General features: G+C 49.5%; 5 protein-coding genes across 5 annotated transcripts; 3 read left to right on the forward strand and 2 right to left on the reverse strand.

Annotated features, from left to right (window-relative positions):
• Positions 1-362: 362 nt before the first annotated feature.
• Positions 363-2046, forward strand: PtrM4_152170 (uncharacterized protein; the record flags this gene model as incomplete). The annotated part of the gene is made up of 4 exons (XM_066110160.1): positions 363-597; positions 647-926; positions 988-1022; positions 1151-2046. The coding sequence occupies 4 exons, from the start codon at positions 363-365 to the stop codon at positions 2044-2046; spliced, it is 1446 nt and encodes a 481-aa protein (XP_065958800.1).
• A 133-nt stretch (positions 2047-2179) lies between these two features.
• On the forward strand, positions 2180-5451 carry PtrM4_152180 (uncharacterized protein; the record flags this gene model as incomplete). The annotated part of the gene is made up of 2 exons (XM_066110161.1): positions 2180-3064; positions 3109-5451. The coding sequence occupies 2 exons, from the start codon at positions 2180-2182 to the stop codon at positions 5449-5451; spliced, it is 3228 nt and encodes a 1075-aa protein (XP_065958801.1).
• A 59-nt stretch (positions 5452-5510) lies between these two features.
• PtrM4_152190 (uncharacterized protein) lies at positions 5511-6425 on the forward strand (the record flags this gene model as incomplete). Its single annotated transcript, XM_066110162.1, has 1 exon — positions 5511-6425. One exon carries the CDS (start codon positions 5511-5513, stop codon positions 6423-6425), a length of 915 nt encoding a protein of 304 aa, XP_065958802.1.
• A 3026-nt stretch (positions 6426-9451) lies between these two features.
• On the reverse strand, positions 9452-10597 carry PtrM4_152200 (HTH-Tnp-Tc5 multi-domain protein; the record flags this gene model as incomplete). Its single annotated transcript, XM_066110163.1, has 1 exon — positions 9452-10597. The coding sequence occupies one exon, from the start codon at positions 10595-10597 to the stop codon at positions 9452-9454; it is 1146 nt and encodes a 381-aa protein (XP_065958803.1).
• Positions 10598-12146: 1549 nt separating this feature from the next.
• On the reverse strand, positions 12147-14444 carry PtrM4_152210 (PIG-U multi-domain protein; the record flags this gene model as incomplete). The annotated part of the gene is made up of 2 exons (XM_066110164.1): positions 12147-13976; positions 14037-14444. 2 exons carry the CDS (start codon positions 14442-14444, stop codon positions 12147-12149), a joined length of 2238 nt encoding a protein of 745 aa, XP_065958804.1.
• Between the last annotated feature and the right edge of the window lie 2372 nt (positions 14445-16816).

Consider the following 16816-nt stretch of genomic DNA (forward strand, 5'->3'; position numbering starts at 1 on the left):
TTATACCGTTGACACCGAGTGGTTCGAATTACAAAGGATCCCGAACCTGACGAGCACAGCAATGCCTTTTACTCCCTTAGCACAGGCCGAATCCGCACTGATGGCAACATCACCACAACATCAACGACTTCACTGTCACTAACTCTAGTAACCTCCAGAAGAACGTGAAGGATCGTCCCGACTTCTGGTGGCGATTTATTGTCTCTACGCTAGTCTCCCTACGCAACTGCACTGACGCCATCAATAGGCATCTGCAGACTGTGGACCGCAATGAAGGAGAGACTCAAGCTCTACGAGACCGACTAGCGAATGTTGAAGCAGCCCTTGATGAAACTTCGAACAGTAAACAACTACAAGTTGGCATGGTTAGCAGCAACCTGTACAAGGAGAAGCTGACAGAGATCCGACGCCTCACCTCGGACATCGGAAAGCTCAAAGCTGCGTCAGAACAACTCCCCAACGTTCGCGATGACCCCGCCTTCAAAGCCCTCGCCGCTGAGCGCGACCTTGCCGCCACCGAACGCATGAACTCAAGCAGAAGGTTGAGGACCTATCCCGCCGAGCCGATGAACCGGAGAGCGGTCCTAACTACGCAGAGTTGGCACAGAAGCTCAAGGAGGAGTCTGACAGCGCCGACTGTGGGCAGACCAAGCTAAGGCCAACGCTGAGCTCTGCGACAAGTTCAAAGGACAAGCTGATCGCTATTCTATCGAGCTTAACCAGTATGATGTCAAGTACTCTAACATGGAGGCGAACAAGAACGAAGCTCTCGCCCTTAAGGATAAGGCTTACGATGAGCTCAACCTCCAGCTCACCGAGGCTAGACGTGAGACAAAAACGGTCACCGACCGACTGCTGCAACATGAACCCAACTATCAGCCGTACACCCTCTGGCGCGCGAGCGATCTTACGACCCAGTACGGCCTGTACAATCAAGCGTTTTGCTACAGCGACCTGTAGATGGTACCGCTGACCAACTCTCACAAGATCCTCGCCGAGCTGGGTACACCCCATGGATAACCGTACTCCCGTGCGCGACGCCTCGCTACCTCCTCCATCATCGAACCCATACGCCCCCGCTCCTACAGTACCGCGACCGCCGCCCGTCGCGCCCTCTACCGCCGGTGAGGATTCTCTTACAAACTCCCAGAACTTGAGACGTTCAAGGGCAAGGTCGACGACGACTACGAGCGGTGGCGCGAGATGGCAGTGGCCAAGTGTCGCACATACCCAGAGGACTGGCAAGCGGTTGACTACCTCAAGTTCCGCATTCAAGGCGAAGCTTACGAGCACATCCGAGATGTCAAAGCTCGCCATTTCCTAGATTTCCTAGAGACTCTCGACAGCCAGTATCTCACCTATGATCGGGAAGCTGACGCCGAAACCCTCATCGCCGACGGCTCGCTCCACTACAAGTCTGGACAGAAGTTCATGGAGTGGAAGTCTAAGTTCACCTCTTGCATGCGAATCCTCAAACACAAGAACGCGACCCAGATCCGATACGCTCGCGAGTTCATGCGACCCGGGTTAGCTATCGCGACCACTGCCGGATCTCACAAGGATGAGACCATCCAGTCCTTCTTGCTGCGAGCGCAACACATCGACCAGGGACATCAACAGATTGACGCTGGCCGAAAATTAACTCCCGTTACGAAGACCGCTGGTGCTAGCCGTACCCAAAAGTTGGTCACCTTTCGGACACCCGACACTCCAGGTCACAACAACGCCGCCAGCACGCATACGTACAAGAAGATGGCCTTCGAGCGGTCAGAGAAAGACAAGAAGCGTCTAGCTGACTTGAAGCTCTGCTTCAAATGTGGCAAGGATGACCATCAGATGAGGCACGAGACTGCCCCCTGCCGCGGCAAGCCCTTCACTCCTTCTCACCAAATCCCCGCACTGGCTTCTTTGTACATCAATGCTCTCGACGCTTCCAACGAAGAGGAGCGAGACGAGGATACTGAGGAGCCGCTGGACGACAACGACTTAGTGGATGACGATGGCTTCTACGTCAACGACGAGGAACTACTTGAGCATTTAAATTAGGGCTCCCGCGCAGAGCCGCGTGCGGGAGCTCAATTGGCGTAACGCAAAAAGACACCAGCGCCGTGTTCGAAACCAGCATCGCCGTTTCGAGATCGCTGCAGCCTTGCTGCTCGCCCCTGACGAAACGCCAACTATGACGGAGGTCCACTTCGTGTCCTCCGCCTCCATCGGAGGCAAGCCTTCTAAAGACTTCAGCCGACAACTCGAGTTTCCCGGCTCCGCTCTCACGCGACCTGATTGTTGGCAACCGATTTCTACCCTTATCGACACGGGAGCCAGCGCATGCTTCGTCAATCAGTCATGGGTTAACCAACACCGCCTAGATACTATGCCTGTGGCCAAACCCATTCGATTGTCACTAGCCAACGGCGGAGAAGTGGACAAGCTTACCCAGGCCGTTGATCTGCCCGTCCGACACGGAAGCCATACGCACAACGTCCTATGCTACGTCACCAATATCGGCAAGTACGACGTTATCCTAGGCATGAATTGGATGGACTATCACCAGCCTGCCCTCCACTTTGGCGACCAGCGATCACTCACCTTCGCTAAGGCAGGGTGCAAACTTAACTGCCTCCACGAAGGACTCCCAGAGACGGTTTACGAAAACGGAGTTTGTCACAGTCACGTACAACTAGTCAAGGGAGACTACCAGACAGGCGACACCACTACTAAGACGAACAAGGATGGTAAGGTGACGACTGAGGAGACTATGGCTGATATCTACCTCATCTCCGCTGCCGCTGCAACCGCACTCGCAGCCAAACATCCTGACCAGGTCATATGGTTGGAACCCCGCCATTGGGCCAAGCTTGCGAAGCCCCCCGATGAAGACCGAGAAGGCATCGGCGTAGCCGCAGTCTCGCAAACTGACTTTGAGAAGTACATGCACAAGATGGAGCAACCTTACATGACTAGAGACCAGATTGGCCAGCTGGTACCTGAGTGGGTGTTGGACGAACTACCTGATCTGTTCAACCCTCATCTGGCTCATCAACTCCCCGAACGAAGACCAGGAGTCGACCACCCCATCGACCTGCTTCCTGACACTACGCCCCTAAGCCCCATGTCTACGGACTCACTCGTACCGAGACTGAGGCTGTTAAGAAGTATATCGATGACATGCTGCAAAAGGGCTTAATCAAGGCCAGTAACTCCCCGTTTGCGTCACCTGTCTTGATCGTCAAGAAACCTGGAGGAGGTCTCCGCATATGTGTCGACTACCGAGCACTCAACAACGTCACTAAGAAGAATCGAAATGCGCCACCAGCCATCAAAGAAACTCTAGCGCGCATGGCCAAAGTTCAGATTATGTCTCTCGTCGATGTTGTAGCCGCTTTCAACACCGTTCGGATTAAAGAAGGTGACGAAGAGAAAACCGCCTTCCTCACCCGGTACGGACTCTATGAGTATATGGTCATGCCCTTTGGACTGTGCAATGCACCAGGGACGTTCCAAAACTTCATCAACGAAACGCTGCGCGAATACTTGGACGTTATATGTACCGCCTACCTAGACGACATACTTATATATAGCGACAACGAGAAAGACCACCGTTCGCATGTCCTAAAGGTTCTCCGCAAGATTCAAGGCGCAGGACTATCGTTGGATCCCACGAAGTGCAAGTTCGAAACCAAGCGAGTCAAGTACTTAGGCTTGATCCTCACCACCGACGGCATCGAAATGGATCCGGAGAAGGTCTCCACTGTCCTCGATTGGCAACTGCCGAGATCAGTGAAGGACATGCAGTCTTTCCTCGGCTTCTGCAACTTCTATCGCCGGTTTATTAAAGGGTTCTCATATATCGCTAAGCCACTCACGGAACTCACCAAGGAGGGTAGTCAACGACATTTCCCTCTCCAAGCTAATGGACAAGCTGCGAAAGCCTTTGAACAGCTAAAGCTTGCGTTTAAAACAGCGGGCGTACTGTCCCACTTTGACCCAGATTTGGAAACGTGGCTCGAGACTGACGCGTCGGACTTCGTTACCGCAGCTATCCTCTCGCAGATGCACAAAGGTGTTCTACGACCTGTAGCGTTCTTATCACATAAGATGACACCTGCCGAGTGCAACTACGAGATCTATGACAAGGAGCTCCTCGCGATTGTTCGAGCATTCGAGGAGTGGAGGTTTGAACTGTCAGGTACTGATGATCCCATCTTGGTATTGTCAGACCACCAGGCCCTCCAGACGTTCATGACAACCAAACGCCTCAACCGACGGCAAGCTCGATGGGCTGAGTTCCTAGCTGAGTTCAATTTTAGAGTCAAATACCGTCCTGGTAAACAAGGAACTAAGCCCGACGCACTCACTCGCCGACCGGGCGATCTTCCAGCTAACGCCGAGGATGAGCGACGTCAACACCAGGTACAAGTGATCCTCAAGCCTGACCAGGTGGATCCTGAGTGTCGAGTTGCCACCTTTAGCTTCCACTTCGACGGTGGCTCCCGACACGCTGTATATCTGGCCAACGCCCTCGGTGACGAGCTCCGGACGTCCCCAGTCTCCTTGGCCATGATGATGTACCAAGACAGTGAAACGGACGACTTTAGCGACGAATACCTCTTCGCTCTCGGAGACACAGCGGAGGTCGATGACACGTCCGCTGCACCGCTTACGGAGCCGGACACGTCGCTGGACGAAGCCAATATCCTCCAGACCGTTCGACAAGCTTACCCGGATGACGACATCGTTCAAGTTATCCTCAAAGCCAAAGCTGATGGCCAGCGCCGCATCCCGTACCACCTAATTCACGGTCCAAACAGGATACGCTTAGAGCTTGGTGATTGCTCAATACACGACGGAGTCTTCTATGTCAAGAAGAAGGTCTACATCCCCGAATCAGGCACCCTGCGCACCCGGATCATCGAACGCGTACACCGATCCTATTGCGGTGGCCATAGCGGCAAACACGGTAGCTACGACATGTTAAACCGCTGGTACTACTGGCCGAAGATGATAAATGATGTAGCACAGTACGTCAAGAACTGTTTGGCCTGTCGGAGATCGAAATCTTACCGCGATGGGAAACACGGGCTCCTACATCCACTCCCGATACCTGAGCGATATTGGAGTAGCATCAGCATGGACTATATCACGCACCTGCCTCCTTGCACCGATAACGGCCGCACATATACCAACGTCTTAGTGATTGTTGATCGGCTTAGCAAGAAGAAGAAGTTTATACCTGTGGTGGACCTAAAGGTTGATACCCTTGTGAAAGCCTTCGTCGAGTACGTGTGGCGTGAGGAGGGATATCCCGACAGCATCGTCAGCGACCGTGGAGCCCAGTTCCTCTCCCATTTCTGGACACGTCTTTGTCAACGACTGGGTACCAAGCCAAAGTTGTCAACGGGCTATCACCAGAAACCGATGGGCAGACGGAGAACGCCAACGCTTGGCTAAAACAATACCTCCGGTCATATATTAACTACGAGCAAGACAACTGGGCTCTCTTTCTTCCTATGGCAGAGTTCGAAGCTAACAACGCCATCAACGCTAGTACTGGGACTACCGCTTTCCGCCTCACTAAGGGCTATGACCCGAAGTCTGGTCTTGAACCACCTAAGGTGAACACTGGTCTCACTGCCCCAGCTCGCAGAGATCAAGACAACGCCAACAAGTTTGCAGAAAAGCTAGACGCGCTACGCAAAGCCCTTCGGCTCGAACTACAATGGTCACAAGCTAAACAGGCGGAATACGCAAACGACGCCCGGCTCCCAGCGCCTGAGTTTAAGGTCGGCGATCAAGTTATGTTGGACGCCCGTAACTTCCGTACTACACGTCCTAGTCTATCACTTGACTTCAAGAACCGCGGTCCCTTCACTGTCACACGCGTCATTGACAATATGGCTTACGAACTACTCCTGCCTCCAGAGATGGGCAAGCTCCACAACGTCTTCCACCCGTGGTTACTACACTTACACGAGGAGGCTCCGCTGCCTGGTCAACTGCGCGATTCCGCACCAGCTGAGTTCGCCGATCCCGACGAGGAAGATGGTACAAGCTATGAAGTGGAAGCCGTCCTAGACTCCCGCGTCAACAAGAGACTTAAAGACCCCTACTCTCGCAGCGGTCTTCTCCAATACTTAGTGCGATGGACCAACTACCCCGCCGGCACCGACAACCCATCTTGGGAACCATACATGAACCTGGTGGACTCCGCAGACATTGTCCAACAGTACCATGAGTCCCGCCCTAAAGCTCCAGGACCACATCGAAAGTTTGCGACGCTCGCAGGCAAACAGGATTTACTTATGATTACAGTGATCGCATCCTCTAACAATCCTAAGCCTCCACCAGGAGCCCCGACGATACAGCAGACGGAGGAGACTATTGGCCCGCGTAGCTTTCGCAATACCGGCAACATTGCTGTTTAGGCTTACAGAAGCTTTTGCAAAGCAAGCTAGACAACTCTTTTTAATTACTTTAAGCGACGGAACCTGCTTTTTTTTGAAGGGGGGTAGTGTGATGGATCAAACCTACGATCCCTCACGCGATCACGTGCCATACAATCACGTGCCACGCTGGCAGTTGGCCCGTGCGAGGAATAATAAAGTTCCCCTCGTACTTGTATATAGATCTGTACACACAATCTCACTTATTAGAGGCATCCTAACTATTGCAGTGTACTAGTGCCTTTACAGGTATAGGGGTCGGTATATCGGGCTGGTTTAGGGCGTTCGGGTATAGATAGCAACTAGATATATAGATCTATTACTTTGCAAGTAATAGATCTATATACCTAAGAAAGAGCCGTTGCTCTGTCGGTTTCGTAGAGGGTGCCTTCAATCGAACATCTAAAATCAGTTGGCGCACAGACCACTTGCAGAGATTTCTCTCAACTGAGACCAGATCACAACTCTGTCAAAGTTGCAGTAGCCAGCGCGCCCGCCACAACGCCTGCAGGTAGAAACAGGCGTTGGAAACTGATTTTAGGAAGGCATTTCAATAGATTTGAGATGAAAAAAGGATGATATATATACTATTTACTATGGAAGCAAAAATGGCACCTAGGGCAACCACCAGAAATACAGACAGTCACTGTATAACACTATCTTAGAGAGAGCTACTCTATAAAACTAATAAAACTGTATTTCTTACTATAAGAGCCCGCTGCTATGTAAAGGCACTAGTACACTGCAATAGTTAGGATGCCTCTAATAAGTGAGATTGTGTGTACAGATCTATATACAAGTACGAGGGGAACTTTATTATTCCTCGCACGGGCCAACTGCCAGCGTGGCACGTGATTGTATGGCACGTGATCGCGTGAGGGATCGTAGGTTTGATCCATCACAGCTACATCTCTTTCTATCTACCACACTGCTCTTTAGCACTAGCGCCTACTCCAGATCTACTCTAGAATAGGAGCACGCAAAACATCCTCCAAACTGTTGTCAGATATTCACTCTCATCTGGAATACTGATGAAATAGGTAATAATGGTGATGATATTGATTATTGATTGTGTCTTTGTTCTGTCTACGGTTGTGGCACACCTAGGGGGTGCCAAGCCTTCCTGTGATCCGATTGGCTCTCACAGATGCCGGGTCACGCTAGTCTAACCCAGCGTCTGTACGCTCTCATCTTCAACAGTGCTATTATCTGACAACTGTACTACCCCAAAGAAACTACTCATAGAAACACCTATATAGAACGGCCTAGGCCAAAGTCTTGCATAGTCTCTGACTGAAAAGGACTCTAAATGGAATAATAATAATAATAATAATAATAATACTATGGAAGCAAGATATTCTGGTGTAATAGAGTCCCAGGCTTCTTTTACTATAAGGCGAAGCTGGGATAAGTCCTCTCACGCCCATGCTCCAGGTCTGGGTAGTGTATCTCAATGTAGTCCTTCATCTTGTTCCACACTCCCTCAATAGGGTTGAGATCTGGAGAGAAAGGTGGCCAAGATAGCGTCCTCACCTCTCTTAATAGAAGCTCACAGGCAGTCTCTTTTGAGGCATGAGATGAGGCGTTATCCTGCATGAATACTAGCCCTGGGTACGTCCTTATCCACCCATGGACCAGAGCAACAATCCTTTCACAATATCTTTCTGTGTTGATTGACCCCCATTCCTTCTCCCAAAAGAGACAAGGCCCCTTTCTACTCCCATTAAAGCAGCCCCAGAACATCCAACCTCTCTTTCTAGGCAGCCTCTCTACTATACAGGTCTCATCCAGACTCTCACTAGCTAGCCGAGTAACACGTCTCTTCCTGTGCCGCCCTCCACACACCCAGCTTTCATCGCTCCAGAGTATTGTATTCCATTGCTCGACTGTCCAGTAGATATGGGCCTCTGCAAAAGCCACTCTCTTGGCCCGGTTTGCTAGTGAAAGTGGTGGTTTCTGGAGAGCAACTCTCCTCCTGTACCCAGCTGAGCGTAGGGCATGGCGAATAACGTACTCTCCAACATGCCACTGCTCAAAATAGCGGGCAAGCTCAAAGAATGTCATTTGTCTTGTTTTTTTGGACGTCCTTATAAAGCTAATAAGCTCCTGTACTTGCTCTGGGGAGAGTACTGGGGTCTACCTGACCTCTTTTTTGGGTAAGAGGGACAGTGAGAACGTAGCCCACCTGCCTCCGGGTAAAGCCCAGGTGCTCAGCGATCCATGTCTGTGTATGGCCGGCCTGGTGGAGTGTGTGTACCATGAGCCTCTGGTCTCTGGTCAGGTGCTTTCTGTGCTTTGGGTACTTGGCTCATCCATATTGCCTGTGAGTAGAGAGAAAAGCCCCCCAAAACAGAGCGGTGAGGCAAAAAGTGGCTTGCAGATCACTAAGAAAGAAGAGGTTTGGTGTCATCCGAACTGGCGCCGAACTAGTGCTCCACTGTACAAAACTTATGCCTGATACCACAGTAGGTAAGCTAGCTGACCGGGATGTTGATCACCCGGGGATGTTGATCACTCACAAATCCCAGCACTCCCACACAAAACACGTGTTTATTCTCTCAACGTAGTTACAATTGCCACTCTGTACACATAGACTGAAGCGTTTGAGCTGCTGTTTCAGCTGCTGTTCTTTCTGCAGCCTTTTCCTCAGCATTAACATCGCGCTGTGCCTGAAGAAGCTGTGAGGCCTGTACGGCAACCATGATTGTATCTACATCTGCAAAGCGTTGATTTGGGTCAACACGAACCTTCTTTCGTGGCTGTTGAGGCTTAAGAGCCTCAAGTTGACTATAGAGTCTTCTGTTCTCTGTTTCTAACTGTGCTGCGCGTATATTTGCTGTAGCAAGTGCCTTGCCAACTTTCTCGATAAATTAATAAGTCTTTCGCCCAAGACTTTCGTCCTTGTGAAGCTGCCGCTGCGCTACAAAAACCTCACGAGGTCCGTGAGGGGTAGAGAGATAACTCTGAGTAGATTGAGGTTGATCCTGACGCGGTAGAGTAATAGGCTGTTAAGTTACTTGAGATGAATTGACTACCCGGTCAATATTGAATGGGCAGATACCTGCAGTAGCCCATCCTTCCCGGATAACTCTCTTAGTAATTGCGCGCTCTCTTGCGTGATAATAAGCTGTAATAAAGCGCTCTTTCTTCACTGGTGCGGCGTCGTCAAGGTACGAGAGAGCCTGAATTTGCTGGCGGTAAAATCTCTTTACAACCGAGAAAACCGAGAGATCCAGAGGCTGTAAGATATGAGAAGCGTGCGCAGGTAGAAACAGAAGATAGACTTTATTCTTTTTACAAGTCCATAGAAAATCCAGACTTATATGGCTACCGTGGCCATCGAGAATTAGCATCCTCCAACGATCTTCTAGTAGAGCTGTCTCGGGTAGAAACACCCGCTCCAACCACTCAACTCCTATCGCATTCGATGTCCAGCCATTCTCCGACGCTGTGTAAAGCCACTCAGGAATTATTGCTGGAAACCAAGTGCTTTGTAGGCTCTTCCCTTTGAAAATGACCGAACAGCGAAGTTTCTTGCCCGTAGCCGACACGCACTCGATTACCGACGCCCACTCGCGGTTCTCTGGAGACTGATGGTAAGCCTTCTTCTTCTGACTAGATGCGAGTACTCTAGTGTTGGCACATACACCTAAGGCCTTCCCAGTCTCATCCATATTCCATATATCCTCAGCTCTTATACCCAGCCTCGTACGAGTCCTCTCAAAGAGCTCAAGGAACGCGCTTATCTGTACTGGTGTCGCTCCCTCAGCTCGAGCAGCTTCAATCTTTCGGCCTACAACAGATGCGACGCGTGGGTTGCGCTTGAGGAAGGCAGCCATCCAATGCTTGCCTACGGGTCTGTGGTCCCCATTCATCCGGAGGATTCGGTTCGCCATTTCTCGTGCGCGTGCGTGGGAGGGAGGAAAAGCTCGTGCATCTTCTTCGAGTATCCATTGTACGAGGAAGTCCTCCTGCTCTGGAGTCAATCGCTGCTGGTATACGTGGCTGGCTTGGTTGCTTTGTCTGCCGCGTATGCGCGTTGAGATTGTGGATTGCGGGATGTTGTACGCCTTTGCAGCCGCCCTCTGACTTAGGAAAACACCAGCATCGATATCGCTGATAGCTGCTTGTATAGCTGCTTCACGGTCGCCCATTTTGATTGAGTATGTAGAGAGACAACACGTGTTTTGTGTGGGAGTGCTGGGATTTGTGAGTGATCAACATCCCCGGGTGATCAACATCCCGGTCAGCTAGCTTATGCAAAACCCCTGTATGTCTATCAACGAGCCTCTCAGACCCACAGCCTCGGACAATCGGCGTTTCTAGTCGCTGCGGGGCATTGGATGGACATGTCAGCTACAGGTTCCCGTATGTATATCGTTGAGGTTCCGCCTTTCTCCACGTCTGCATATCCAAAAGTGCTCTTGTCGACCAAATGAGTGGTTTTCGTCCTAAGTTGACTCGACGGAGAGGCGCATGTAAAGAGTGCCGTCAAAAGAAGGTTCGATGTAAGTTTGTTCACTATTGACCCAGGTATGCGCTAAGGGACACAGGCGATGGAGCGAATCCGTGTAACCACTGCCAAGTACACAATAACCTTTGTTCTATTCCGAGACTCGCCACTAACACCATAGCAGCGGAGCGAATCTTTATGTGAATACAATCTGCATCGCTCAGGACGTCGTCTACAAGAGGAGAACATACGGGGCCCTGGCAAGCACGTCTCTACAACGACACAGCCGTATGCGACAAGTGGCAACACGATGCCTGATTCGTCAAACCCAGATCATTCTTCTGAGGTTGTTGTTGGTCAGGACACTCAGAGCTCAGCAAATCCTTTAAACACGCCATTTAGCGAGGTGTATTTCTCGCAGCTGGTGTCCGACAGCGCGCACTCGTATCTGGATTTGGATTTCCCAGATGAAATGACGCCAGGTACCAACCAAGTCCGAATCATAGGTACATATCAAGGCCCCTTCTTTCCACTTTTCATTTCTGTGGAGGCGTATCTATAACTCTTTTAGTTGAGGTAGTTGTTCTTACTCCAACAGAACGAATAGTTGACCAGAGAATAGAGCCATGTCAGCAAATAACTAGTTCCCAGAACGAGATACCGCACTATGTCTCTAGAAACGACACACTCATGCTAGACTGGCTCAAATTAGGCTGCGACCAAATCCCACATCAGCATAGCACTGCTCAGCTCTGTGACTTGCCAGGAACTGAAGCAGACAGTGGCGGCGCTGGGTGTACTCTTACATTCTTCTCGGAACGAATAGTAGCCGATAAAGCAGAGGTAAACGATCTGTTCCTCTTCCTTGACCGTTCAGCTCTAATCTTTAACGCTACAAAGGCAAAGCCGTTCTCAACCCAAAAAACGTACAGAATTACTGCTCTTTTCCAAAATGCAGATAGAGGGAGCCGTAGACAGCAGGCAGTGTTGGACAAAGTCAAGGTGCTGCTTTCTTCAGAACACCAGACTTGTCTCTCTAGTCTCTTACGCAAGATTAACCCTTGCGGGGAGAATCCGGGCAGTGATCGGAATGGTCTGGTCTGGTCTGGTCTGAGGGTACAGACCAGACCAGACCAGGTGCTTACATAAGGACCGGTCCGACCAGACCGGTCCGACCAACAAGACCGCCAAGAATGAGGCTGAAGCAAAGAAGGAAGCCGAGGAAATGTGTTTTACTACTGACTGTCAATCTAGTCGTCTTCGTTCTCACTATCCTCGATATCGCTGTTCCCCTCAGCTTGGGGCTTTCCATACCAGGCCCGGAGACACTCGCACGCTTCTATAATATCTGCCTTCAGCCTACCACGGCGATCGACGATAGTAAGCTTCGCGCTACTAAAAAGACGTTCGCATTCATCCGACATAGGCGAGATCGCAAACATGTCTAGAGCGAAGCGAGCGAGATCTCGTTGGGAGTCGTAGCGAGATAGCCAGTACGCAATAGCCTCATTGCAACCTGCCTCTTCGTTATGAAGCCGGTCAGTAGAGATGTATTGTTCATACAAATCAGTTGTAGAAACTGGAGCGTCTATTCGAATGCGCTTATGTTCCCGCTGGCGATCAAATGCTGGGTCAGGATCTCTCTCCTTCCTGGCTGGTGGTGGCAGCATCTCGACAGGGTACCTTCCCTTATACTCTGTCTCCCAGAGATGCTTCACCGCTAATTGTGCGTTTTCAAACCACCTCTTCTTCTCTTCGTCGCCATGAAGAACCCACTCTTGCCTGAACCATCCCCACTTGCGATATGGATCAAGGATTTGAGCCGCATAATATGCCGGTGGAAGGTCAGTATCTTCAGGGAATCGATTTTGCCAATTCAGCTGCTGATTGTTATAGTACTCAACGCACTTTAACCAAGCAGCATCAGCGCAGCCTTGAAGGTACTTCCATGTAAAGTTGTTATCGTCCTCAGTGTGGATGTCGTGGTAGTGATCCTTCGTCTCGCTTATCTCCCGGAGAAGGCAGTCCAAAGTTGAAAACCAGTCCGCAAGTGACGTCTTCTTACCTTCAGAAAGCAAAGTTGCAGCATAGAAGTCTTTGAGAGCGAGTTCAATCTTTTCAAGCTCAAACCAGTGCTGTCCATCAAGCTTAAAGTTCGCGATCCCTACGGAGCCCTTTCCAGGTACATGACGAGCCGAGAAGAGCTCTAAACGTTCTCGAACATTTAATGCACGTGTAATCGAATAAAACCATGAGTTCCAGCGGGTCGAGTTGTTCTGGATAAGCTCAAGCCCGTCGAATTGCGAAAGATCTCCGCCGATAATAATTGTAGCAAACTCCTCACGCCGTTGTGGAGTAAGCCTGATGTATCGCACCAGGTTGTGAAGACGACCCAAACATCCGAACTTCTTCCAGAGCTCTTCCACCTTCGTATAGTCGCCACGTTGATGATGCTTCTCCAGCTTCGCAAGATACTTCTCACAGTTTCGCCCCATAAGGAACGCCTGGCAACAGAGGTTGATGACATGGCCCAAGCAACGCAGCCGGCGATGACGACGTTGTTTTGACTTCATCCATGGGCAGAGATCCTTGAGTATAAACTCAACAGCGGTATCATTTGCCGAGGCATTATCCAGCATAAAGTATCCAATCTGATCTCCGCTAATGTCGTATTCTTCCAGCAATTCAAGGACCACCGATCCAAGATTCTCTCCAGTATGTTCGCCGTATATACGTCGCATACCTAAAGCGGTAACACGTCGCATGCCGGTAGTATCAATCCACATAGCGACGACGCCTAGGATAGCGTAAGGGTTTGGTGAAGTCCAGAGATCAAAGGAGATAGAGATCCTACTCCGTGAATGGTGTAGGTCCTCCCTAAGCTGTTGCTTCTTCGATATGAATGCATTCATTACCCAGCTTCGGATAGTCTTCGCAGCCTTCGGGAGGTGGTTGAGTAGTGCCGGATTTAAAAAGAGGAGTAGTTCACGAAAGTACTGGTTCTCTAATTGAAAGAAGGCGATATGGCAGTACACAATCCAACGAATTAGAAGCTCTTTAAACTTCTCTACTGACTCCTTCTAGAAAAAGGTGCTGGAAGCAGCCCCATCCTTTTGCTGGTCGATTATAGACTTCCGTACAGAACCCTTTCGCTTGATGCCACTCTGGGGATCAATCTGGTGCTTCTGTTCCAGGTGATTCCGGATCCTAGAAGTGCCATTGATGACAAACAACTCTTGCTTGCTCTTCCCAACCCTGCACTCATGGCAGTAATACACCTCTTTCTTATCGCTATCTCGAATGTATTGGAGTCCGTACTTCCAGATGTGTGATGTACCTTGACGGAAATCCTTCCTTGCAATTATTGCACGTTTCACGTACGTGATACCGCCCTGCACGAACTCATCTGGAGATTCGTGATATTGAATAGGAGTGGGTGATAGTATAGGGGTGGGTGATGACGTGGGGATAGGAGATGGAGTAAGAGACGTTAAATCTAGTCTTATAATATTCGATGGGGACGGTGAGGTTGGTGTTGAAGGCTCCATAACAATAGTATATAAGTAGGTTGTTAAGGACTTGATTGTTCTATGTAAGTAGAAGACTTACCTTGATCTTAATGACTCATATTGTGCTAAATTTTCTGGCTAGATTAGTCTAAGATCTAGTCACGTGGACCTATTTATAGCCGGACCGGTCCGATCATCTAGACCGGTCCGACCACGGTCTCAAAAAATCGCCAGACCAGACCAAGTCTTGGCGGTCTAGACCAGACCAAGACCAAGTCAGACCAGACCATTCCGATCACTGAATCCGGGTCTGGACCTAAACGATCTTCCTGTGAAGAAGCTCCTTCAGAGTATGTCTAGGATGCCGCCAACTAGAAATCTGCTAATGCTTTACCAGAAGCATTTAAAGACCCAGGAGGGTAAGTCAACCAAGCAACGGGTGCACTGTGTGAGCTGATGTGTGAGAAAGGCTGAGTCTGTTCATTAAAGAGCAAGATGTCATGCGTATACAAGAGTGTTGTTTCGATCTAAAAGATCGGCCTATAGATGTTAGTGATATGTCATTGCTAATTGTATCACTGGCTTGGGGAGCCTTGTTAGATCCGGAAGTAAGCTCGGTTTCCAGAGTAGCGCTACTGGATGCTGTGCTTGAAACTTCATCGTTGCTACTTCGCCAGGAAAGTAGTGTCCGTCAGTTCTTGGTATGTTCTTCCGCTCGATGACAACGAAGGTTTTGCTAATTTAAGCCAGGCGCTTGTTGCTGTAGTTCGTAAAAGTCTGATCATCTACAACGAAGCAGTCGGCTAACCTCTCCAGCTCTGTCTTACCGAAAAAACGGGGTCAGACAACCTACCTGCACTCATACTTGGCAGTATTTCGACTGCGGCCTCCTTGAGTCTCCATTTAGAATCCGTCCTACACAAGTTCTGTGTTAGCGACGAACAAGCCGTTCAGACCAAACGAGCTATCTGGCTACTCTACTGTATTGATAAGTCTTATGCATTGAGGTGGCAAACCTTCTCTGTAAGCTCTCACTCTACCTGGTTATCTTAGGCCTATCGGATTAAGGCTAATACAAGGTAAACAGCTGGTTGGTGACGGTTCTCTTCCGACTACGAACCCACCCGACAACGTGCTTCAAAGTGATTTTGCAACTACAACCTCAGAATGGTTGCGGATTCGGTGTCAGTACTCCCAAATTTGTTCGAAAATTCTGCAGCTCCGAGTAGGCGTAGAGAAAGAGCCATCTGAAGATCGTCCTAACAAGGCTGTGGCGTTGTCAATGGCGCTGGAAGAATGGTATAGAGCAACTGGGATTAATCAAATGACGCACTCACTGGACCACAGTGATATCATACGCACCAAGCTCCAGATATCTTACTATTACTCACAGTCCGCAACAATCAATTAAGTGGGTCCTAGAAGGTTCAGATTGGATTGATTGATTACCGCTTTAAGCCTAGTAGTTACCTATAGGAGTTTAAGCCCTACCTAGATAGGTAAGTGGGTCTAGGAGAGTGACCGGATTGAATTGATTGTTGCGGAGTCTACTATTACTACGAGGCTCGGTTTCAGTTACTAAGTATAAGCCTGCTATATCCACAACCCTCTTCTCCAGTAGGGGCTCAGGAGTGTAGAGAACTACTCAAGCGATCAATACGGGAAACACTCACATTTTCTAATACCATACCTTCGGACTACCTACTTCAAGACTGGTATGTGTTGCACGAAACAGCATCTTTCCCAATCCGCTTATACTAAGTACTTATACAATAGCAACCATCTATTTATTAACACACTTGCTTTGTGTTTGCTTGCGCTGGACATTCTCCAGGAGTCGGGTCAGAACTGCGGGAAGGAAAACCGAGCGTTACTTAGCATTGTTGGTGGTTTCTTTGCTAGGGTAGATATCATGTTGCCGCAAAGTTCTATCTTCGAGGAGGTGTCTAACTTGATGGAGATCCTTTTATATTATTAAATCTAAGGTAGTGCAAGAGAATACAATGTTCGCTTACTTTGGTTATCTTTACTTCATAGTATCGTCCACACATTGTTCTGGTCATACCTCACTTGCATCTCAACTAACTTTTCGTATTCTTCACGTGACGCCGTTTTGCATACGAAGGGATAACGCATGGACATCAGGCCTCAATGATTATGGATTTTCAATATACCTAATCAAAATGTCAGATAGCAGGCGATCCAACAGACAGTTGAGTGTCGGTGCCAGCCGACCCGCCTCGATCCTACTGAGGCCTCACTTGCACGAGGCCTTATAGATCTTAAGAGTAGATTGATCGAGGGAAGAATAGAACACAATACAATCAATCATGAACAACCATCGAATCGATTTCATACAATATCTCATCCATACTTGTCAACGAGCGAGCCGGCTCGCTCAGCTCGCTCGG

Source organism: Pyrenophora tritici-repentis (assembly GCF_003171515.1).
Source record: "Pyrenophora tritici-repentis strain M4 chromosome Unknown M4_contig_00022, whole genome shotgun sequence".
Lineage (NCBI taxonomy): Eukaryota > Fungi > Ascomycota > Dothideomycetes > Pleosporales > Pleosporaceae > Pyrenophora > Pyrenophora tritici-repentis.